Genomic DNA, 23496 nt, shown 5'->3' with positions numbered 1-23496 from the left:
ACAACAACACATACTGCACACCTTTAAAAAAGACAAGGGAAGGTTGGGATTCTCCAGGATTCAGTATCTGCCAAACTTTGAGGTCTGATTGTCTGTTCTGTTTAAGCGTGTTTTTTGGGGGGGAGGGGCGGGATTATATGGCACTGTACAGACAACCCACACAAACCCAAACAAGGACTGTCAGATATTCAACAAATGCATACCTATATTTGAGTGTCAAAGGTTTGGGCCATGACAGGTGACTTCTTTTAATGGAAGGCAGATGACTGACACACAATACCCCCAGAGGCCGTTAGTCGCTCTATAAAATAAATAAAGTCGAAACAACAATGGAGTTCAGTGTCAGTTTGGCTTGTGTTCAGGCAGAAACACGTTCATGGTTACAATTTTTAAAATCTGTGCTTTAATAAAAGCTTAAAAAGCATGAAACAGACAAACGGGTGGGGGGGTCAAAACAGTATGTTGCTGGTGTCAGGGACGGCTGGTACGAGGTCTTGGTCAGAGATTTCTACCATGGGTTACCATTGTAACTATCATTGTAACTATTATTACCATGTTCTCTGAATGTTTTTGATGTCCTCACACTTATTTATGGCGGCTTCAAGGTAACCAAACAAAAATGCTTAAAAATGCTGTTTGACTTGACTTGTGCACCCTCTTGTGGTCAAAGACAAGTACTACAAATGTTTATTTAAGTAAACGTATGACACTTACTTTTATCAGTTACTATTTTTTAATTATTATGTATTATTGTGTACCAGCGATTTAGTTTATAATTTTATTATTATTTTATTGTTATTACTTCCCTTCTTGATTTTGCCGTTGGTTTATACCGTTAATCACGATAAGGAAAAATAATAAATATAAAATAAGTTATCGCCTTTCTATAACTTCATCATTTACAGTAATTTGAGGATTCAATCCGTTGTTGAGACGTACACCAAAGCATACGCTGTAAGTGAACACCGGTACCATCTCTTCACTAATACATTAACATTGTACTACAAATTGTCGTAGATAAAATATTTTATTTTGAACACATGAGAAAGCCCCACCTGCGCAGGGCATCAAAAAATTGGGCAAAACTCTTATTGTTCCTCTCCACGGAAATCTTTAGTAAAAGGCGAAAGATTTATACGATTTGAATAGAAACAAGAGTGATCTACCTTTACAGAGTTAAACAGGGGGACGTGATTCTCCGTCACACACTCCTCACTTTGGTTTCAATCTTCAAACACAATTGAATAACATTGTTTTTATAATCATGGATAGTATATGTACTGTTTACTAAGAATATGTCAGATGGATGAATTCCAATTCTGTGTTTTAAGAATTAAAACGAGTTTAACAACATGACCACATGTCAGTGCTTTGCATTGTGGGATATGAGCAACAGTAACCACGCCCATTTTCATGAAAATCCACTTCTACGTTTGTAAAAAGAGTCAACTGGCAAATGTTTTTTTTCCTACATCTACGTAAGTGTTTTATTTTAACTTCTATTATTATTAATAATATAATGGGTCTTTTTGTAGGAACTTGTTATAACTTAGGGAAACTTCAAGATAATTTAATATAACATACATAAAACATGAAAAAGTTTTACTCATTTGCAATGAACTCATCATACACTAGTTTGTGATGACTAGTTTCTGAGGACTACACTAGAGCGTACATCGACTAGACAAGTTAACCGCCTGGACACTAATAGTAAAGTCTTGTCCACGATACATTGCCAGACAGGAAAACATTTATTTTGAACACATGAGAAAGCCCCACATGTGCAGGGCATCAAAAAATAAGGTAAAACTCTTATTGTTCCTCTCCACGGAAATCTTTAGTAAAAGGCGAAAGATTTATACGATTTGAATAGAAACAAGAGTGATCTACCTTTACAGAGTTAGACAGGGGGACGTGATTCTCCGTCACACACTCCTCACTTTGGTTTCAATCTTCAAACACAATTGAATAACATTGTTTAACAACATGACCACATGTCAGTGCTATGCATTGTGGGATATGAACAACAGTAACCACGCCCATTTTCATCAAAATCATGGGTCTTTTTGTTATCACTTAGGGGGACTTCAAGATAATTTAATATAACATACATAATACATGACATTGGAATGAAATAAAAAAAGGTTTTACTCATTTTCAATGAGCTTATCATACACTAGTTTGTGATGATAACTTTGTTGAAACCATGGGACTCGGACTTTTCCTAAATATGTGTATTTATTGACCAAAATGAATGTATATCGAATCTGCAATTTCAACAGCTGCTCCCATGTTTGTTGGTCAATTAATACGTTTCCTCACTGTTTACCATCACCTACATTCACATATCTATTTATCTCAGAATGTACTTTGATTATTAAAAGTATGTGCAAATAAAACTAAGAACAGTCAAAATTAGTTATCGCCTTTTATAACTTCATCATTTCCAGAAGTTTGAATATTTAATCTGTTGCTGAGGACTACACTACAGCGTACATCTACTAGAAAAGTGAACTGCCTGGACAGTAATAGTTCAATCTTGTCAAGGATACATTGCCAGACAAGTAATCATTTATTTTGAACACATGAGAAAGCCCCACCTGCGCAGGGCATCAAAAAATTGGGCAAAACTCTTATTGTTCCTCTCCACGGAAATCTTTAGTAAAAGGCGAAAGATTTATACGATTTGAATAGAAACAAGAGTGATCTACCTTTACAGAGTTAGACAGGGGGACGTGATTCTCCGTCACACACTCCTCACTTTGGTTTCAATCTTCAAACACAATTGAATAACATTGTTTTTATAATCATGGATAGTATATGTACTGTTTACTAAGAATATGTCAGATGGATGAATTACAATTCTGTGTTTTAAGAATTAAAACAAGTTTAACAACATGACCACATGTCAGTGCTTTGCATTGTGGGATATGAGCAACAGTAACCATGCCCATTTTCATGAAAATCCACTTCTACGTTTGTGAAAAGAGTCAACTGGCAAATGTTTTTTTTCCTACATCTACGTAAGTGTTTTATTTTAACTTCTATTATTATTAATAATATAATGGGTCTTTTTGTAGGAACTTGTTATAACTTAGGGAAACTTCAAGATAATTTAATATAACATACATAAAACATGAAAAAGTTTTACTCATTTGCAATGACCTCATCATACACTAGTTTGTGATGACTAGTTTCTGAGGACTACACTAGAGCGTACATCTACTAGACAAGTGAACCGCCTGGACACTAATAGTAAAGTCTTGTCCAGGATACATTGCCAGACAGGAAAACATTTATTTTGAACACATGAGAAAGCCCCACCTGCGCAGGGCATCAAAAAATTGGGTAAAACTCTTATTGTTCCTCTCCACGGAAATCTTTAGTAAAAGGCGAAAGATTTATACGATTTGAATAGAAACAAGAGTGATCTACCTTTACAGAGTTAAACAGGGGGACGTAATTCTCCGTCACACACTCCTCACTTTGGTTTCAATCTTCAAACACAATTGAATTACATTGTTTTTATAATCATGGATAGTATATGTACTGTTTACTAAGAATATGTCAGATGGATGAATTACAATTCTGTGTTTTAAGAATTAAAACAAGGTTAACAACATGACCACATGTCAGTGCTATGCATTGTGGGATATGAGCAACAGTAGCCACGCCCATTTTCATGAAAATCCACTTCTAGCAAATGTTTGTTTTTTTTAACTTCCACTTTGTAACACAATGAAACCACAGTACAACGACACATACTGCACACCTTTAAAAAAGACAAGGGAAGGTTGGGATTCTCCAGGATTCAGTATCTGCCAAACTTTGAGGTCTGATTGTCTGTTCTGTTTAAGCGTGTTTTTTGGGGGGGAGGGGCGGGATTATATGGCACTGTACAGACAACCCACACAAACCCAAACAAGGACTGTCAGATATTCAACAAATGCATACCTATATTTGAGTGTCAAAGGTTTGGGCCATGACAGGTGACTTCTTTTAATGGAAGGCAGATGACTGACACACAATACACCCAGAGGCCGTTAGTCGCTCTATAAAATAAATAAAGTCGAAACAACAATGGAGTTCAGTGTCAGTTTGGCTTGTGTTCAGGCAGAAACACGTTCATGGTTACAATTTTTAAAATCTGTGCTTTAATAAAAGCTTAAAAAGCATGAAACAGACAAACGGGTGGGGGGGTCAAAACAGTATGTTGCTGGTGTCAGGGACGGCTGGTACGAGGTCTTGGTCAGAGATTTCTACCATGGGTTACCATTGTAACTATCATTGTAACTATTATTACTATGTTCTCTGAATGTTTTTGATGTCCTCACACTTATTTAAGGCGGCTTCAAGGTAACCAAACAAAAATGCTTAAAAATGCTGTTTGACTTGACTTGTGCACCCTCTTGTGGTCAAAGACAAGTACTACAAATGTTTATTTAAGTAAACGTATGACACTTACTTTTATCAGTTACTATTTTTTAATTATTATGTATTATTGTGTACCAGCGATTTAGTTTTTCATTTTATTATTATTTTATTGTTATTACTTCCCTTCTTGATTTTGCCGTTGGTTTATACCGTTAATCACGATAAGGAAAAATAATAAATATAAAATAAGTTATCGCCTTTCTATAACTTCATCATTTACGGTAATTTGAGGATTGAATCCATTGTTGAGACGTACACCAAAGCATACGCTGCAAGTGAACACCGGTACCATCTCTTCACTAACACATTAACATTATACTACAAATTGTCATAGATAAAATATTTTATTTTGAACACATGAGAAAGCCCCACCTGAGCAGGGCATCAAAAAATTGGGTAAAACTCTTATTGTTCCTCTCCACGGAAATCTTTAGTAAAAGGCGAAAGATTTATACGATTTGAATAGAAACAAGAGTGATCTACCTTTACAGAGTTAAACAGGGGGACGTAATTCTCCGTCACACACTCCTCACTTTGGTTTCAATCTTCAAACACAATTGAATTACATTGTTTTTATAATCATGGATAGTATATGTACTGTTTACTAAGAATATGTCAGATGGATGAATTACAATTCTGTGTTTTAAGAATTAAAACGAGTTTAACAACATGACCACATGTCAGTGCTTTGCATTGTGGGATATGAGCAACAGTAACCACGCCCATTTTCATCAAAATCCACTTCTACGTTTGTGAAAAGAGTCAACTGGCAAATGTTTTTTTTCCTACATCTACGTAAGTGTTTTATTTTAACTTCTATTATTATTAATAATATAATGGGTCTTTTTGTAGGAACTTGTTATAACTTAGGGAAACTTCAAGATAATTTAATATAACATACATAAAACATGAAAAAGTTTTACTCATTTGCAATGAACTCATCATACACTAGTTTGTGATGACTAGTTTCTGAGGACTACACTAGAGCGTACATCTACTAGACAAGTTAACCGCCTGGACACTAATAGTAAAGTCTTGTCCACGATACATTGCCAGACAGGAAAACATTTATTTTGAACACATGAGAAGGCCCCACATGTGCAGGGCATCAAAAAATTGGGTAAAACTCTTATTGTTCCTCTCCACGGAAATCTTTAGTAAAAGGCGAAAGATTTATACGATTTGAATAGAAACAAGAGTGATCTACCTTTACAGAGTTAAACAGGGGGACGTAATTCTCCGTCACACACTCCTCACTTTGGTTTCAATCTTCAAACACAATTGAATTACATTGTTTTTATAATAATGGATAGTATATGTACTGTTTACTAAGAATATGCCAGATGGATGAATTACAATTCTGTGTTTTAAGAATTAAAACAAGGTTAACAACATGACCACATGTCAGTGCTATGCATTGTGGGATATGAGCAACAGTAGCCACGCCCATTTTCATGAAAATCCACTTCTTGCAAATGTTTGTTTTTTTTAACTTCCACTTTGTAACACAATGAAACCACAGTACAATGACACATACTGCACGCCTTTAAAAAAGACAAGGGAAGGTTGGGATTCTCCAGGATTCAGTATCTGCCAAACTTTGAGGTCTGATTGTCTGTTCTGTTTAAGCGTGTTTTTTGGGGGGGAGGGGCGGGATTATATGGCACTGTACAGACAACCCACACAAACCCAAACAAGGACTGTCAGATATTCAACAAATGCATGCCTATATTTGACTGTCAACGGTTTGGACCATGACAGGTGACTTCTTTTAATGGAAGGCAGGTGACTGACACACAATACACCCAGAGGCCGTTAGTCGCTCTATAAAATAAATAAAGTCGAAACAACAATGGAGTTTAGTGTCAGTTTGGCTTGTGTTCAGGCAGAAACACGTTCATGGTTACAATTTTTAAAATCTGTGCTTTAATAAAAGCTTAAAAAGCATGAAACAGACAAACGGGTGGGGGGGTCAAAACAGTATGTTGCTGGTGTCAGGGACGGCTGGTACGAGGTCTTGGTCAGAGATTTCTACCATGGGTTACCATTGTAACTATTATTACTACGTTCTCTGAATGTTTTTGATGTCCTCACACTTATTTATGGCGGCTTCAAGGTAACCAAACAAAAATGCTTAAAAATGCAGTTTGACTTGACTTGTGCACCCTCTTGTGGTCAGAGACAAGTACTACACATGTTTATTTAAGTAAACGTATGACGCTTACTTTTATCAGTTAATAGTTTTTTAATTATTATGTATTATTGTGTACCAGCGATTTAGTTTTTAATTTTATTGTTATTACTTCCCTTCTTGATTTTGCCTTTGTTTTATACCGTTAATGACGATAAGTAAAATAATAAATATAAAATAAGTTATCGCCTTTCTGTAACTTCATCATTTCCGGTAATTTGAGGAGTACAATGTTAAGAAGTACACCAGTGCACACGGGTACCATCTTCTCAATGACACATTAACTTCACCAACATAATAACGACAATGAAACATTTCATTTTGAACACATGAGAAAGCCCCACTTGCGCAGGGCATCAAAAAATTGGGTAAAACTCTTATTGTTCCTCTCCACGGAAATCTTTAGTAAAAGGCGAAAGATTTATACGATCTGAAGAGAAACAAGAGTGATCTACCTTCCCACAGTTAAACAGGGGCAAGTCATTCTCCGTCATACCCTCCTCACTTACGTTCCAATCTTCAAACACAATTGAATTACATTATTTTTCTAATCATGGATAGTATATGCACTGTTCACTAAGAATATGTCAGATTGATGAATTAAAATTCGGCGTTTTAAGAATTAAAACGAGTTTAACAACATGGCCACATATCGGTGCTATGCATTGTGGGATATGAGCAACAGTAACCACGCCCGTTTTCATGAAAATCCACTTCTACGATTGCAAAAAGAGTCTTTCCTTTTCAGTGTTTGTCAAAACACGTTTGAATAACGATGTCAAATATTTAGAGGTCGCCCCGCTCTTGTAGCAGAAAGTATTCCGAGTCTTGCGCTGCTTTTAAAAAGTCTCCGACGAGCAGCTGCTACTCCGCATGCGCAGACACGTCGGAGAGGAAATGTTGGCCAAGATAGTGCTCCTCTCAACAGGTTCACTGTACTCTTATTAGTTAATATATCGACCATTCTACTGTTTTAAAAACACAATTCTACACAGTTTCATACTTAATACAAATGCACCTATAGTGGCTCCCCATAAAATCATATCATATCACATCACTGCAAACCAGCGAAATATAACCCGTTGCTATTTAGAAACTACACAAAAGAAACACAAAATGTAGGTTAGTGATTGTTCTATCACGTACAACGACAAATACAACTACACCTTGCGTAACAGCTTAACTAATTCTAACATTTTAACAGTTACATGGTGTATAGACTGATATATAGACTAAATAAATAAAAAATAAATACATAAGCAAGTATCTTGTTGTCAAGAGGTTTGGACAGGAAGTTGTGGCCGAAGCCAAGGGCTCTTATTTTAGAAGCCAGAACAACTTCCTGTCTGTACCGCCTGACAACAAGAAAATAGTTAACCAATTGTCCTAATTAAGCAATGGTTCTGCATTTTAGCCAACAACAACCCACCCCAGACAATTAAAAACCAATTAAACAAAGTGTTTTACTGTAAATCACTGTCAAGCATTACTTTTGGATGCAACACCGCACTAATGACTGTCGAACACGTTATCTGAGAGGTTGGCGCGCGTGAGAGCTACCTGACTCATCACCTTCAGCTTGTGGCGCTTGTTCTTCAGCTTTACTGACACTGTTGTGACGTTTAAAAGTTCCTGAGTTTGGCACATTTGATGCACGAATCTGTAAATACTTACTTTTTGGAGTTCACCAACTTTCGTTCGTCTCCATTTCTGTCTGGTCATGTTACTCCACGTTTTCTTCTCGAGTAGCATCGCATTAGCGGTGTCGTGAGTTATGAAACATTGTGAGTGACGCCCGACGTCATCACGCTTGAGCGTTTAATCGTCCACGCGAAATTAAAATGAGCCGAAAGGTGACATGGTACCACGGATATAGATCAATTACAATATACGAATGTAATTGATGACCTTACTAATATGGAATAGTGTCACTAATTGTTATGTAACAAAAACAGGAAAAATGGTGGCTCCCCCTCGTGGCACAAAATAAATGACTGATAATGGAAATTCTTTTATCACAATGTGTGATCATGTTTCATACCTGGGATCCACTCATGTATTTAGTTACATTTGAATAAATTAACAATTCATTATTGTATTTTCTGAGAAATGTATTCAACATTTTAGAAAAAAATGTATTTACCATTTATATTTTAGAAATATTGTAAATAAATAAAATAAACAGTACCAGTGCTGTGGAAGAAGTGCTGCCTGGTTCCGGTCCCAAAGAAGTCAACCCCATCTGACCTCAAAGATCACCGACCAGTTGCCTGCACATCCCATGTGATGAAGGTGCTGGAGAGATTGGTCTTGGCTCATCTGAGGCTGCAGGTGAAGGCGCTGCTGAACCTGCTAGTTTGCCTCATTTAGGAGTTGATGATGCTCATCACATTCTCTGATTTCTCCAGTGCTTTTAACACTATTCTGCCACTGCTGCTGGGTGAGAAGATGCAGGGGATGGACGGTGTCACCTCCACGGTCTCCTGGATTACCCACTACTGACTAATCAGAGTTTATATAGTTGTAATGTTGTGTATATTTTGTGTTCTATTCTTTTATTATCATCTGTCTGTTTTACTTCTGGGATCAGTAAAGTACATCTATCCATTTATCTATAACCTCAGACAGCAAAGGGAAATGCATTTGTAGTCCTTCGTACGGAGAACTACATTTCCCACTCAAAGGAGGCTCTTTAAACTGTTGTACTAGAGCATTGTTAAGCCGCTCGTCTGTAGGATCTCTGACTGAAAGCTTGCATTAAATAAGATTTTAGCTCTTACTGAATGTGCAACTGCTGTTATTTCTCCTTTAGTTTGATTCTCAGCACCTCAGCTAGATCTTTCTCCCAGGTGAGCTGGATCTCCCAAGAATTGTCACATCACATCTATGACAGTCAAGTGAAATAAAGAGGGCATGCACATTTTTTCTTTAACTTTAAAACTTTGTTTCAGAAATTCAACGTAACTGTATGTACACTTTACAATATCATATAGCCTGTCGGCTGACAAAAGATGTCTTTTTGTTTTTTTAAATACATCTTCAGCACAAATAGCAAGTAAAATGGCTTAACGGATATTGGAGAGAAAAAAAAAAATCATTAACACAACTGCTTTTCTTCTGCAGAAAAAGTGCCACGATTAAAAATTTAATTCAGGACTTCCCTACAAAGCAAGCTGTATTTTCTACATGCTAAGTTGAACAGTTGAGTGACAGCGCTAAACTAAACATACAGATACTTGTAAGAAAAACAAAAACAAAACAAAAAACACTCCATCTGATGTAAAGTTAAATCTTCATTAATACATTTAAAAAGTAGATATGACATGCCATTTGAAATCAAAAATACAAAAGATTTTTTCCTTATTTTAAGGACTTTTTTTAAAACATGAAGCTGCATGTATTGTACAACACTCAAGTGTACAATAAACTGGTAATGCACATAAAAATGAGCTGGGATTTAAAAAGTTTTAAGCCGCGACTGTCGCCGTGGCGGACGATCGCAGCTCACGGAGGAGACTAGAACACACTCACACTACATCCTCTCACACACACACACACACACACACACTCCAGGTGAGGCTTGCATACTAAAAGATGGCAGTCGGGATGGTGGGCGGTCACGGGGGCGGGGAGATAAGGGTGGGGTTGGATCTCAAGACATGTTTCCTCGTCCATGCAACATTGTTCTTGCCTCCTCTTCGGCGCGTGAAGAGCGACTCCCCTCGGCCTCACAACATGGAATTCAGAAAGACACTTAAAAACTTCACCTCATGTACAATTTACATTCATCGTCTGGACGTGTACTCATGACATCACAGCACAGTTAACAACACTGTGCCCTGTAACAACTTTGAACACAATTTTTTTTTTCTTTTTTGTCTGGACTTCCGCAGAGGAAAAGCAAAGACGGGCAGGAAGCAGAAGCCGTGAGCGCCTCGGTGTTTTGTTGTTTGGTTTTTTTGGGTAGGCACAGGAGGAGTCAACAGGCAAATATTTTTTTTCCCGAACTTCCACTTTGTAACGCAATGAAACCACAGTACAACAACACATACTGCACACCTTTTATAAAAAAAAAAAAAAAAAATTACAAGGAAAGGTTGGGATTCTCCAGGATTCAGTATCTGCTAAGCTTTGAGGTCTGATTGTCTCTTCTGTTTAAGCATTTTTCTGGGGGGGATTGTATGGCACTGTACAGGCAACCCACACAAACAAGGACTGTAAGAAATTCAACAAATGCATGCCTAAATTTGACCGTCAAAGGTTTGGGCCATGACAGGTGACTTTTCTTAATGGAAGGCAGGTGACTGACACAATACACCCGTCTCTCCCATCAACCAGAGACCGTTAGTCGCTCTACAAAATAAATAAAGTCGAAACAATGGAGTTCAGTGTTAGTTTGGCTTGTGTTCAGGCGGAAACACATTCATGGTTACAATTCTTAAAATCTGTGCTTTAAAAAAAAAAAAAAAAGCTTAAAAAGTATGAAACGGACAGGCGGGGGGGTCAAAACAGTATGTTGCTGGTGCCAGGGACGGCTGGTACAAGTTCTGGGTCAGATTTCTACCATGGGTAGACTTCGTGACACACTGGCAGAGGATGTGCTACATTAGTCATAATGCTACCGATATAGCCATCAAATTACACACCATAACAACAACAAAAAAACGACACAACTCTGATTCATCCAGAATACTTGATTAGGAGCAAAAGACAATACTGATTATAGACAAATGACAAAAAACAAATCAAACATAATTTCAAAGAAAAGGTTTGATGTCGACACATCGGATTGAAAATGAATGCCCTCAGACACTTACAATATGTAGATTTACAGGTAACAAGAGTCTTAATCCTAACGTTTCAATTAGGGAGCCAAGTTGTGTCCACCACAGTGAAGCCACAACACACGGATTTAAACCTCCATCTGTTACAACAACAACAAAACATACGTAAAAGTCCCGGATTGACACCATTTCATCTGACTTTGCAGTGGACTTAATATTCAACCGTCTTCTCCTAATGGGGGAAATAAGCTAACGATAAAACGTACATGACCCCTTTTAAAATTTAATATCATACAAAAACAGAAAACACTGAAATGCTCCTTAACAATTAAAAAAAACAAAAACTAAACACCAGTTTTAACAGACGAAAAAAAAACCTGCAACCAACAATAGAAGCTTAGACTCAGCTACAGAGGAATGCATAAAAGCTACAGATTTGTAGGTTTGCCAAAAAATCAGTGACTGAGTGTGTGTGTGTGTGTGTGTGTGTGTGGCCGGGAGTAAACAAACACACATGCACAGGTTGATTTACAGGCCAGTCATTCCCACTGAAAATGGTCTGTAGCCACAGAGTGTCATTATTCGTCAGTGTCAACAGCGCGAGCACCAGGAGTTGATTTACGCTCAGGGGTTCAGGGACACGGCGGGGATGAGTGGAGATCCTCTTCAGCAGGCGGCTTTTTCATATCCGCTAAAACCAGCACCAACACTTGTGAATCTAACGTGGAGACAACATCTGGTTCCACGGCTGCAGTCAGTCAAAAAAGAAAGAAAGGAGGAGTCTACCTGGGCTTGTTCGTAGCATGTGTAATGTCATCTATATTTAGGTTTTTAGAAAATGTCGCCCAGATCTTTAAAAAGGTTTCTCTTTTCTTCAAAAAACAATGGTGTCTTTAAAAAGAAACAAAAACAAAATGGGGGAGGCTAAAATTTTAAAACAGCACTGGCAATGTTGTCGTTTGTAATCCAAACAGGGGGCTTTTTACACACATGTTGATTTTTTTTATTTTTTTTTTAAAAGTCTTTCCATGTTGTCCCACTCAGAGTCTTTGGTCAAGTTCAATCGGGGGGCAAGAGGTCGTGAAGGCGGAATCGCTCCCGAACGTGCGGCCGCACATCCTCGTTCTGATGAGAAGGAGAATCATGACAGGAGAGGAGAGGAGAGCGGAGAACAAGTTAGGTGACGTTTACTGTGATGTAGATGAGTATGAGAGTATTAACTATAACTATAATGTGGTGCTGAGAATGCCTGACAGGACAGCTGTGAAGGAGCGTCGGCTGCTTACCTCACCACCAGAGGGCAGACTCTCCAGTTTAAACCAATGGAATCTTTTTACAATAAACTTGGTAACAGCTCTGTGACATCAGCAGTTTTTTTCCCTGAGTCATGTTTCCTCATTTAGACCAATGTCTGCGGCTGCTGCCTTACTAACACCGTCTCTCTCTCTCTCTCTCGTCTGGTATCAGAAACAATTGTGCCGTTAATGACGTTTGTGCTGATGCGTTTACCGCTAGTCATTTTAGAAACACATTTACAGTCCTAGTCACATGACGTCAGCGGTGGACGTCTCTTTAAAGCCCGGCGTCTGTAGTGAGTGAAGCATTTAGGCCACATTATGGGCTAATGGACTGTCTGATTTGACTTTTTTTCCCCTAATCAATATCAACAAAGTTAGAGTAAATATATTTTTAAACACTACCGTTGATAATTTATTTAAATCTTACCATCTCAACCAACTTCTCCAGGAAGGGCACCAGCTTCAGCAGCTCATTGTCGTTCTTGTCCATGAACCAACTCTCTATGGGAATCCCATTGGACAACTGTGAAGGCAAATTAATAAAGACATTCATTTCAATGTAGGAGTGTTTTTTCTAACTGGCTTCAAAAAGTATGATGACAAAACAGAAAACATAAAAAGATGAGACAAATGTACTCAAGTGGGCCTTCTCAGATATGCACTGCTGAAATAAAATATTTATTTTTAAAGGGAAAACAAGGGGAGGATTTGCATTACAAAGAAAATGCTGCAATAATCAATATAATAATTCATCTTAGTAGCACTGCAGCATGTGATGACAATGTCAGTTTTTACAATGTGGGAAAAGGAAGACGGAATGGCATCTACTGCCAACACCAAACCCCCGCTGTTGTTTTTGTTCGGGTCCTCACCTGATATGCGAAGGCTTGTGGTGAATTGTCGATAATGATGGTCTTTGACAGGTCTCTGCCCAAGATGTTGAGGTCCTTGATGTAGTTTCCTTGGACACAGACACAATGCTCCCGAAACAACCTGTGTCTACAGTTTCAGTGGGGACAGGAAGACAAACATTTAATCAGTGACAGGTCAGTGCGATCAATAATTCAAGATAAACCACGACACTGACACCGCAACAGCAGCAGTGCAAGCCTTAATGTCACCCTTTGTGAGATCGACAACTTTTAATTTAACGCTTTTGTGTTTGTTGTGTAATCGTGTATACATAAATGCACCGTACCTCACTAGCTGCTTTTTAGGATCCAAGATGTTGAGCAGTTTGTCTGCATACACCTTTTTAGAGGCTGTAAATAGGATGATCTAGAAAAGAAAAGGATAAAAGATGTCACGTCTTTCTATTCTGGTGCAAACTTTTTGAAAAGAGGAAACAAGGGAAAAGTTATTTACCTCATAGATTTGAGACATGCGTTCCAGAAACTCTCTAAAGAACGGCCTCAGACGCACATACACCTGCACGACAACAGGTAAGCAAACATTTATGAGCAACATGTGGCAGAGTTAAGTGCAGGTGACTATTTGTAGTCCACCTGTGATACAAATAAGTCAATTTCTGCAAACACTACCCCAAACATGAGGCTTTAAACAAACATGACTGTAGCTCCATCTAGTGGCAGCACAGGACAGGAAGCTTTTTGAGGCAGCACTAACCTGGTAAATGACATCCTGAAAGAGAACAGGAAAAGTAAGTGCTGCGTCCTCCAGTTCATTTAAACTGCAGTGGACCAATGTTTCATCCTGCAGAAAAAAGATGACAAGGAATACTAAATAAATAAATACAAATACATGATTAACTAACAACAATGACCATTCAGTTAGGGTCCTCCACATGCTCGGACACTAATGAATAAAGGATTTGTTTTATAACAGTAATAACTGACCAGGTCTAGGACCAGAGAGAATTCCGGTGTACTGCGTGTCTTCAGTGGTAAGGCTGGCTTACGGGTGAGCTGCTCTTCAGTCAGTGGAGGAACGTGCTTAATGAAGAAATACCTGTAAATAGAAAAAAAAAACTTGAATCAATTAAAAAAACATTCATGAGAGATATTCTAAGCAGAGTAAAATATAGAAATTAAAATGAATAAAAATAAATAAAATACAGATTAAAGCAGATCTGAACGATCATGAATTCTGACAGATATTGCAAATTGATTTGAGTCAAATTTCAGTTCAATGTTCGCAGTGTAATAAACTGAAAATATAATTATAATGACACACAATTAAAATGTTAAATCTATACTCAAATACAAAGTTTTAGTTGACATAGAACAATCAAAGGAGTCATTTAATCAGACTTATTAACACATGCAGATGAGAACTGTTATTCAGATACATGTCACACTTATTTTACTGTTTTGTTTTTTTTTTAACCAAACTATTATCACACATTTCTTGTGTAGATATTTGGGGATTTTATATTCTTGTTCGCTCCTGTTCAAATAATCTGGCTTTAGGACTGAACGATGTATGACGCTGCAGTGTTAAACTCACGGGTCAAACACCTCCCACTCTTCCTCATAGGTTGCCTCTGGTGGTACAGCGGTGGGAGGAGCTTCCACATATGCCATATCAGGACTGGAGCCTGGGGCTTGGACCACAACAAGAACAACACGTTAAAGAAAAGAGACTGAGGAACAGGGATATGCCAAAGGCGATCGAAGCCACAATAGCTACCTGTGAGAGGTGGGAGGTCAGCGTCAGCATCCAGCTCTCCCTCCTCAACTGTAGGCGATGCCTCGGGGATGTGTGGAGGCCGCAGAGGTGGCAGCTGTGATACACTAGAGTAGAAGTTAGTGGTGGCACACAGTTCCTGCGTGGATGTGGCTGTGCTGGTGGGCATCTCCACAGCTTGCTCTATGTCCAGCTGCTTGACGATCTCCTCCGCCTCCAACGCCTGGTCTGGAGAGTCTGAGCCAGAGGAGGCTGAAAGACAAGTACGACAGAGAGGTGTTGGAAGTGCATAACAAACCACGATATCCACTCGATGCCCGACATTGGACTTGCTGATATCCAATATGCCGTTCTTTCATTAGTACTAATGACCAACTGCAGAGGTCATTTAATCTTTTCTGTAGTGAAATCAACATCATATTTTGCATAATCACATCACAGCAGGTGTAGATATCCATTTTCTCCATTGCGCAAAATAAATAAAAACATAAAAATAAATCAAATATTGTGCCAATAATATTGTGCATCCCCTGTGCCCAGACATTGCTCCAAAAGATACTCTAGAGATTACACAGCTTAATTCATATCTGAACGGCAACTTCCGGAGAATGTAATGACCCAAATCACTGGTCAGTATCCAGAGTAAATGTCTGCTCCACCACCAAACACATTTAGGTATTAAATCGGCACAAGTTCCTCATTAGTCAGTAGCAAAGTATCAATAAGCATTGACCACTGTCAATAATAGTGGTAAGTTTACTTTACTACAGCTGCCGACGTCAGGTGATTTCTTGTGGCGTTAACTCTTAAAACTAGCAAAAGCAGAGCTTCTTGCGCCATGTGTAAAACATGACAGTCCATGTGTGAGGTAGGGCAGTGCCCTTGACTATTTTAGCAAAGCTATAGTTTGTTGTGCTGCTAACTGAACTGCGCCCTCAGCTCCAGCTCCAACGATCATACAGGACATTCGTTATTATTAATGTTACACAGCTGCGACACCTTCCACCAACTCAAGACGTAGGCAACACTTTGAACAAGTCATCATTTTTGTGATAAATATTCCCAGAGACAATGTCAGTCAAATGCAAGAACATGACTAAGACCATGACTAAAAACATGTGATAACACAGATGTTTCCAGCGGTTTGAACTAAAATCCCTGGCCTTTGGTGGAGAGGTAAGAAGCACACTCGCCCAAAGCACTCCACCACACTTCTGCATTCAGGTGTCCTCAGCACCAAATTATACAGAAGTATGATTTAGAGTACAGAGTAGCAGCAGTATCAGTTTTATAGAGATAAAATCCTAATGATACCCATCCCCAGGTATGAGGTGAAGTAGGGAGGAGAATTCTGATAGACAACCTCTGACATAGAGTTGCACGAGACCCACGGTACCCCGCGGTGCCAAATCGTAACGGTTCAAAAAAAAAAACTCCAAAAGTCGAATTTGGAACTATTTTGGCTTTAAACGAGGCACAGACGGTAAAGCAATAGACGATGGCCGTCCACTTTTCAGGCGCTGCCACCAAGCTACAGGAGCCAAAGGAGGGAACACATACAACCTCATAAAACACCTGCAGTGTCGTCACCCACATTTATATGTCAAATACCAGGTTAGTATTGGCTAATATTAGGCTATATGCTCCGTGTACAGGCTGAGGAATGAAGAGCTAAAGGATGTAACAGTATAAAGCACATAAAAAGGCATAAAATATAGTTTTCACAGGGAATCAGTTCCCATTTATTGTAATTTGTTCTCTATGATTTAGTATGTTGGAAAATAAGCATTATTGTCAAATAGATTTTTTTTGTTATCCTAAGTTGATTATTTATATTAGTTAAACATAAATTAATGTGCAAAGGAAGCTGAATGATTATATACAGTATATATATATATATATATATATATATATATATATATATATATATATATATATACATATATATACATATATATACACACACACACACACACATACATACATATATATACATACATATATACATGCATATCTCATGCACCAAACAACATTGTAAGTAATTACAAATACATTGCAGTCCATAAAAATAATAATAATCAAAAAAGGCCACAGTATCGCGATACTCTACTCTGACAGCAGCTTTGTGGAATGGAAACTTATAAACATAAATGCACAGCAATATGCTGTCATCGTGTTCTCTCCAGCGACAGCCTTTAATTAAACTGGAGAACGGGGGTCTGCTTACCATTTTTAGCTGGTGAGAAGAAGTTAAAAACAGGGGAGAAGATGGTCCCAAGGAGGGTGGTCCTAGGAGGGCTGGTGGGCAACTCAACTGCCTTTGTCTCCTCCAGACTGCCATTGGGCTTTTCCTTACTTCTGTTGTGATTTGTCGCTTCTGCAGAAAAGTGACAGGTTTAATAAAGCCGACGGAAACACATGGAAGGTTAAGACTAACGATTTTTTTCCCTCAGAGGGCCACTTACGCCCATTGATGGAGCCTCTCCTTCCACCCCTACTGATAGTCCTGCGAGGGGTGTTGGTGTTTGTGGGTGTAGAGGTGATCAAGTTGTTATCCACATCGCAGTGGAGGCGTGTCTTCTTTGCTGGGGCTTCCTGCTCCACCTAAGAAAAAACATACATGAGTTACTTAAATCAGTCATCAAAAAAAACCCTAAAACAGATGAGTGCGAGACATCCACCACTGTTGGACATGGTGTTTTTCAACTGAAAATTAAATATTTAACATAGGGAAGAAAAAAAAAAGCACAAGATTTTTCCAACTTGAGTTGTGTTTTTGTTGACAACATAAAAATACAATTCAACACTAGACACTATGTCAAACTGGACATTTTTAAGTGGAATGTCAGGTTGTGTAACCAGGGAGTGACTCTATTACACACATCTTGCACAGTATGTCACACACCAGAACGCTTAAGACCCTTGTCATCACTTCATCTATATAGACCTTAAGATATCAAAGGTCAATGCTGTATAAGATGAGTGAGGAATTGTAAAAACATCTCATTTCGCTGGTAAAGGAGCCACTAAAAACAGTCCTAAATAAAGACTTAATGAGGAAAGGCAGTAAGACCACGACACAACAACATAGTTTTAAAAAAAAAAAATCCGCCATTTCAGAAGGAAGAGCTCCCTTTCGCTGAGTTGACTTTTCCACTTGTTACTACCTCCTGTCCCTGCACACCAACTCTCTGAGCCAGAAGCTAAAATTAGACCCAAGTCCGAGTTCTCAGACAAGCTGCTGCATTCCTCCAGACATTTCTTGGGAAACATGACACTCTGCACCACGAAACACTGTATTTAACTCAACAGACCTGGAGAGCGAGAACAATTAGAGAAGCGCCCAAAAGGTTATTTTCACATTGTTAAACTAAAACAGGAGAGTGGCGGTAGCTTTTCCAGGCAACAATGTCTCACTTCCTCCAGAAGGGGCACCACGCTCATATTTGTTTTGAACTCCATTAAAAACCCAAGGTCATTTGATGTGATGGCAGAGGTAGTTACCTTAACAGCATTTCCTCTGATTAACTTTTTGATGGTCGAGAACAAGCCCCTCCCTCCACTGGATGGAGCGTCTTCTTCTACTTCTGAATGCCTCCGCTTGGTCCGGGATGGACGGCTTGCCGCGCTGGGGTTCGGTTGCTGAGACGCCTTACGCATTCTCAGCCTCATTGTCTGAGCAGTCACATGTAAGGCTTTTGAACACACAAAAAGAGGACACAGAATAAGGGAGAGAGACACAATCAATACAAGTGTGTAAATATTAAGAAAATACTCAATTGCAGATGTGGACAAACAGGTTGCTCCAACAAGAGTCTCAACTGTTTTAAAATGGATAAGTCTGAGGGGTGTATCTTTGTGTACAGGAGTAATACTGGTGCATTTTCTGCAGACATCTGGATGCATTCAAGATCCCATTTCACTTACATCACAGTGGATCACAGCAGCCACAGCTGGCTTTACTTCCATCCGTACAGTTAAAAAAAAAACCCTGGATCTTATTGTACATGTACATTCTACAAACACTCCCTACTACTAGCCATGAGAATGAAAAAAAAATCAACGTTTATGTCAAAATACAGGAATTAACTGTAGGTGCCGATTAAGATTCAAAAATGTGTCCAACTTAAAAACCTTCTTTTACTTTAGAGCTGGATTTAATCACTCAACACTGAACCTCCAGTATGAACAGGGAAAACTGAATAACTGTTCACAGTAAACTTTAATTGCCAAAGGAGCATGCCAGCCACTTGCGCTTATGTAACAGCAGCTGGCTGAAAATGTGTCCGGACATATCCTGAACCTGTCATGATTTCTTAACACACAATGGCACCGACATAATATATCCTGTGCGTTTCTGCCCTGCACTACATCTGCTTTACATTTCCACAGGGGTGTATCCATGAACACAGCAGAGGTGAAAGTACTGTTGCTCAATCACAAAGGCACAAAAACACAAACAGCCCCTTTTTTTTTTAACAGCGGCAGAGTGCATGGAAAAATTTGATGAACAGACGAGCAGAAAAGGTGAAACAAGGCTGAAAACCTGTTACAGGGCATAAATGATCCAAGCTGATCCAAAACAGTAAATTCACACATAAAATCGTTTCATAGGATTTATATAAAAAATTATTTTACTTTCATAAACATAAAGAAGAAAGCAGAAACTGAAGTTTGGTAGGCTTTTAGCCATTATGCTTAGCTTTTGGCCTCTTGGCAATGCATAAAATTATACAGCACTTATTTTTAAACAGGCCAACAATCATAAAAAGCATGTTATTTTATCTACCAACTATATACATAAACAGCAAAGTATAGAACTCTTTGTGAACTGTAATTTTCCCCTAAAATGTTAATTCGGATTCAGTCAATCACGGCCTTGATATTGTATTTATCCAATCAATGACGTCTGTAACAAGCCACTTACGAGCTCACACATTCAATTAACCTCTCTTGTCCAATCCTTAACTGGTTGAAAATCGACTTCAAAAACATTTTGTCCTTTACCCCACTACATCTCAGTTTGCTTCTCTTTGATTTAGCTATGTACTATGAACATCACTGTGGTGCAGTGAGGTTAATGCATTTTGTATACATAACATAGACATAATTAAGCACTGTGCAGGAAAACTTTCCAAATGCCTTCTAGTAAACAGGTTGGTGAGGTTTGTGCATGTTTTTCTGCTGAGATTGTTAGGTGTGCTATTTCATGGATACTTTTAACAGCAATAGTGTTCTGCTTAACAAATCCACACATCCCACTACTTAATATATAAAAACACATATACGATCATCCATGGTTTTCCTTATATTCCTATTTAAAAATATCAAAACTGGGTGCCAACTTCATGTAGTTGGCGTGCGATGGATATCTATATAAAGTAAAATATCTATATAAAGTAAAATATCTCTGACATTTAATTACTGATGTTGAAATTTACAAGCAATGCTCAAAATGGTATGTACAACCAATCATTCTTCCACTGTTACATGCAACTGTTTAAAGCACATTGAACACATCTGTATACCATACATTCGCACACAGAGACTACAGGTGGCATAAAATGATACTCTCTGCTTCAGAGGACCAGATGGTATAGTGCCAGTGAATGTTTGAGTCTGCCTAAGCTAATATTCTTCAAGCTGCATGAAGGAACATTTTTGAAGTTAGTTTTCAAAGTCATCTGCCAACTTGATGCATCTGTAAATGACATCATTTTGGTTCTGTTCAACATAAGATTTGGTTTTATTCCATTACACCTTTAATGCAAGTAAACACTTGTAGGTAAGATTAGTTTGAATTTCATATGTTTTAAATCTGTGTGTTTCCCCCCTGGGGGAGGAATAAAGTCATTCAATTCAATTCAATTCAATTCAATCTGATTTTCTTTATGTACACATCTAAAATTATCATGAAAACATGCTGACGGTTGTTACACACTTCATAGTAGAGATCCCTAATTTTATGGTATGTTATGAAGTGTTTGGAGCTTTTTATGTATTTATATATTAAGCAGTATTTATTTTATATCTTTAACATAGACCAAGTCAGCCATAAAGGTATGAATTCAATTAAGATAATCCCTGCATCTCTCCAAGCACCCACTGACCAAGGACCCTGAACACAGCTAGGTATGAGCAACTGAGCGGGAAATAAGAACATGCATGCCACTGAGGGACTGTATGAGCCAGCTAGCAGACGCAGTGAAGAAACAAGTGAGGGCCTTCGCACAGTCCGGCCACTCTGCAATAACTACTCCGAGGGCAAGGTTAGCTAACTGACTTCAAACGTGGCTAAAGCACATACCATTTCAGAAAATAAAACATGAGAACGTGTCATGCCTGGTCCAGCTGTTTAAATATTTCCCCCAAAAAACGTCTACAAAAAGTTGCTCTCGAGTACCAAACGCTTCGTAGCTAAACGAGCAGCTATTCCGATTAAGCTAACGTCACTTTAACGAACTACTCGATGCAACGTGCGTACAGCGTTAGAGGTAATGAAACTATGCAATATAGCTTAACGCGGTCACAAGGACCAACACAATGCAACATTACACCGAGATCACAAAATGACCAAACAATCTGTATTGTCGGCATTTGAGCATTGGAGCTCAGACAAGCTAATGTAGCACTGCCAAGCCAGTGCGCATCGGGAGTTAAGAGAATTTAGATTACACACGGTGTTTAGGTGAGGGACATTGTTTGTATGGATTGTTTTGTAAATGATCCCTGATAGGTGTGACTCGACTATCTCGTTGAACGGTGTACGACATTGTATTTGTGGTGTGTTGACAGCGAAACCCGTCAGACATCGTTAATCACAACAGCTAGCCCACAGTGCCGTTTCTAAATGTTTTCTTCTTGACAACTCTTTTGTCAGTGGCATTAAAACTAATTACGGAAATTATTTTACCAACTACGGTGTAAACGAAAGGAGAGCTCAGGTCACACTGTAATTGTTTTATGACGAAAAGGGTGGTATTTTTGGCTAATATAGATAGCGAAGTTCAGTTAAGGAATGCCAGTTTGGACTGTGGTAATTAGCCTCAGTGCAAGCTAGGCGATTGGCGGTGGTTCATGAAAACTGCGGAAAAAAATAAGTGACGCTACTTAACATGCACGTTTTCGTAGCAAAAACCAACGTGTCAAGTAAATTAACAAATGTGCCTATTTGAGCATCATTTTTGCCGGGTCTGGGGAAGGCCGTACTTAGCTGCACTTAGCATAGCGTTAACCTAGCCTAGCCTTCGAGAAAAACTGCTCGGGGCTAACAGATGTGCACGAGCAGAGGAAAATATTTATCCTGTCGTTAGCCAACGTTACCTAGACCGCAAGCCAAAGAAGACGAATGCACGACCAAGGTTAACGATACCGACTTACTTTACAGTGATCCGCAGTGTCCGAGGATAACGACTCACGGTCGACCAAGCATCACAGCTGAGGCAGCGGTTGTTGACGAGATCTGATCCGACTTTTACTGTGTCTAGTCAAGGGCCGTCTCTGAAATGACACACCGTTGTGTTACCAGGCGCCATTTCCCGCCTCTGCTCAGTCTCTCAGCGGCAGATACCCGTATGGGACACAGACACACCCCCTTACCTCTCACAAACACCAGCCCCGGTTTTCAGAGAGGACGATCACTCGTCTTTTCTCTTCCCAGCTGTAATGAATGAGTTGACTGTTCGTCTTTATGGTTACTCATTCTAAAGCACGTATATCCTGATTTAATCTATAAGCGGCCAACAATCGAACGGACATACAGATAATCCATGCTGCTGTTTATAATCAACAAATGTCGTATCCAGAGCCGGCACAGGCTTTTATGGAGCCCTGAAGAATGAATTAATTTGATCCTCCCCATCACCACCAAAACAAATACTTGACAATTGCTAGTGTCGGATCACTCACATACTGAAAGTAGCAGGCATTGATTGTACTTGACATTTTTTTTAAAGCTGTTGACATAACATTGCATGTTTTGTATGATTATCATTGACATAATCTAAGATGTCACAAAATGCTCGAGAGCCCATTTAGCTGCTTCTTCACCAAGCAATACCTTGCAGTTCATATCACCCTTGTACATTGCGATACATTGAACATTGCTGCGCACCAGCATTATCTCTTTTTATTAATCCACTCA

The 23496-nt window shown here is 38.8% G+C and overlaps 1 protein-coding gene and 7 non-coding genes across 8 annotated transcripts; all 8 read right to left on the bottom strand.

Annotated features, from left to right (window-relative positions):
* Nucleotides 1-1047: 1047 nt before the first annotated feature.
* On the bottom strand, nt 1048-1161 carry LOC122779006. Its single transcript, XR_006361500.1, has one exon. It is a non-coding gene; the product is annotated as a U5 spliceosomal RNA (small nuclear RNA).
* A 610-nt stretch (nt 1162-1771) lies between these two features.
* LOC122779004 lies at nt 1772-1885 on the bottom strand. The gene has a single exon (XR_006361498.1). It is a non-coding gene; the product is annotated as a U5 spliceosomal RNA (small nuclear RNA).
* A 707-nt stretch (nt 1886-2592) lies between these two features.
* LOC122779005 lies at nt 2593-2706 on the bottom strand. The gene has a single exon (XR_006361499.1). It is a non-coding gene; the product is annotated as a U5 spliceosomal RNA (small nuclear RNA).
* A 610-nt stretch (nt 2707-3316) lies between these two features.
* LOC122779019 lies at nt 3317-3430 on the bottom strand. Its single transcript, XR_006361511.1, has one exon. It is a non-coding gene; the product is annotated as a U5 spliceosomal RNA (small nuclear RNA).
* A 1368-nt stretch (nt 3431-4798) lies between these two features.
* On the bottom strand, nt 4799-4912 carry LOC122779018. The gene has a single exon (XR_006361510.1). It is a non-coding gene; the product is annotated as a U5 spliceosomal RNA (small nuclear RNA).
* Nucleotides 4913-5522: 610 nt separating this feature from the next.
* Nucleotides 5523-5636, bottom strand: LOC122779020. The gene has a single exon (XR_006361512.1). It is a non-coding gene; the product is annotated as a U5 spliceosomal RNA (small nuclear RNA).
* A 1325-nt stretch (nt 5637-6961) lies between these two features.
* Nucleotides 6962-7075, bottom strand: LOC122779003. The gene has a single exon (XR_006361497.1). It is a non-coding gene; the product is annotated as a U5 spliceosomal RNA (small nuclear RNA).
* Nucleotides 7076-9757: 2682 nt separating this feature from the next.
* Nucleotides 9758-22920, bottom strand: ctdspl2b (CTD (carboxy-terminal domain, RNA polymerase II, polypeptide A) small phosphatase like 2b). The gene is made up of 13 exons (XM_044040422.1): nt 22734-22920; nt 18858-19048; nt 17819-17957; nt 17581-17730; nt 15357-15605; nt 15174-15270; nt 14564-14675; nt 14334-14420; nt 14073-14135; nt 13906-13985; nt 13580-13706; nt 13135-13230; nt 9758-12534 (listed from the first exon to the last, which is right to left on the bottom strand). Exons 2-13 carry the CDS (start codon nt 19023-19025, stop codon nt 12469-12471), a joined length of 1434 nt encoding a protein of 477 aa, XP_043896357.1. The 5' UTR covers nt 19026-19048; nt 22734-22920; the 3' UTR covers nt 9758-12468.
* Between the last annotated feature and the right edge of the window lie 576 nt (nt 22921-23496).

The sequence above is a fragment of the Solea senegalensis genome, linkage group LG12 (genome assembly GCF_019176455.1).
Source record: "Solea senegalensis isolate Sse05_10M linkage group LG12, IFAPA_SoseM_1, whole genome shotgun sequence".
NCBI classification, from domain to species: domain Eukaryota; kingdom Metazoa; phylum Chordata; class Actinopteri; order Pleuronectiformes; family Soleidae; genus Solea; species Solea senegalensis.
The sequence above is the reverse complement of the archived record's forward strand: the minus strand, read 5'-3'. Positions and strand labels throughout refer to the sequence as shown.

Excerpts from the sequence above, each read along its gene's own strand:
- ctdspl2b (XM_044040422.1), bottom strand. The coding sequence starts at position 19,025 with ATGAGGCTGAGAATGCGTAAGGCGTCTCAGCAACCGAACCCCAGCGCG. Across the intron at positions 14,421-14,563 it reads TCTCTCTGGTCCTAGACCTG|GATGAAACATTGGTCCACTG; the intron begins GTCAGTTATTAC and ends TTTTTTCTGCAG. Across the intron at positions 12,535-13,134 it reads TGGAGAAGTTGGTTGAGATG|AACGAGGATGTGCGGCCGCA; the intron begins GTAAGATTTAAA and ends CCTTCTCATCAG.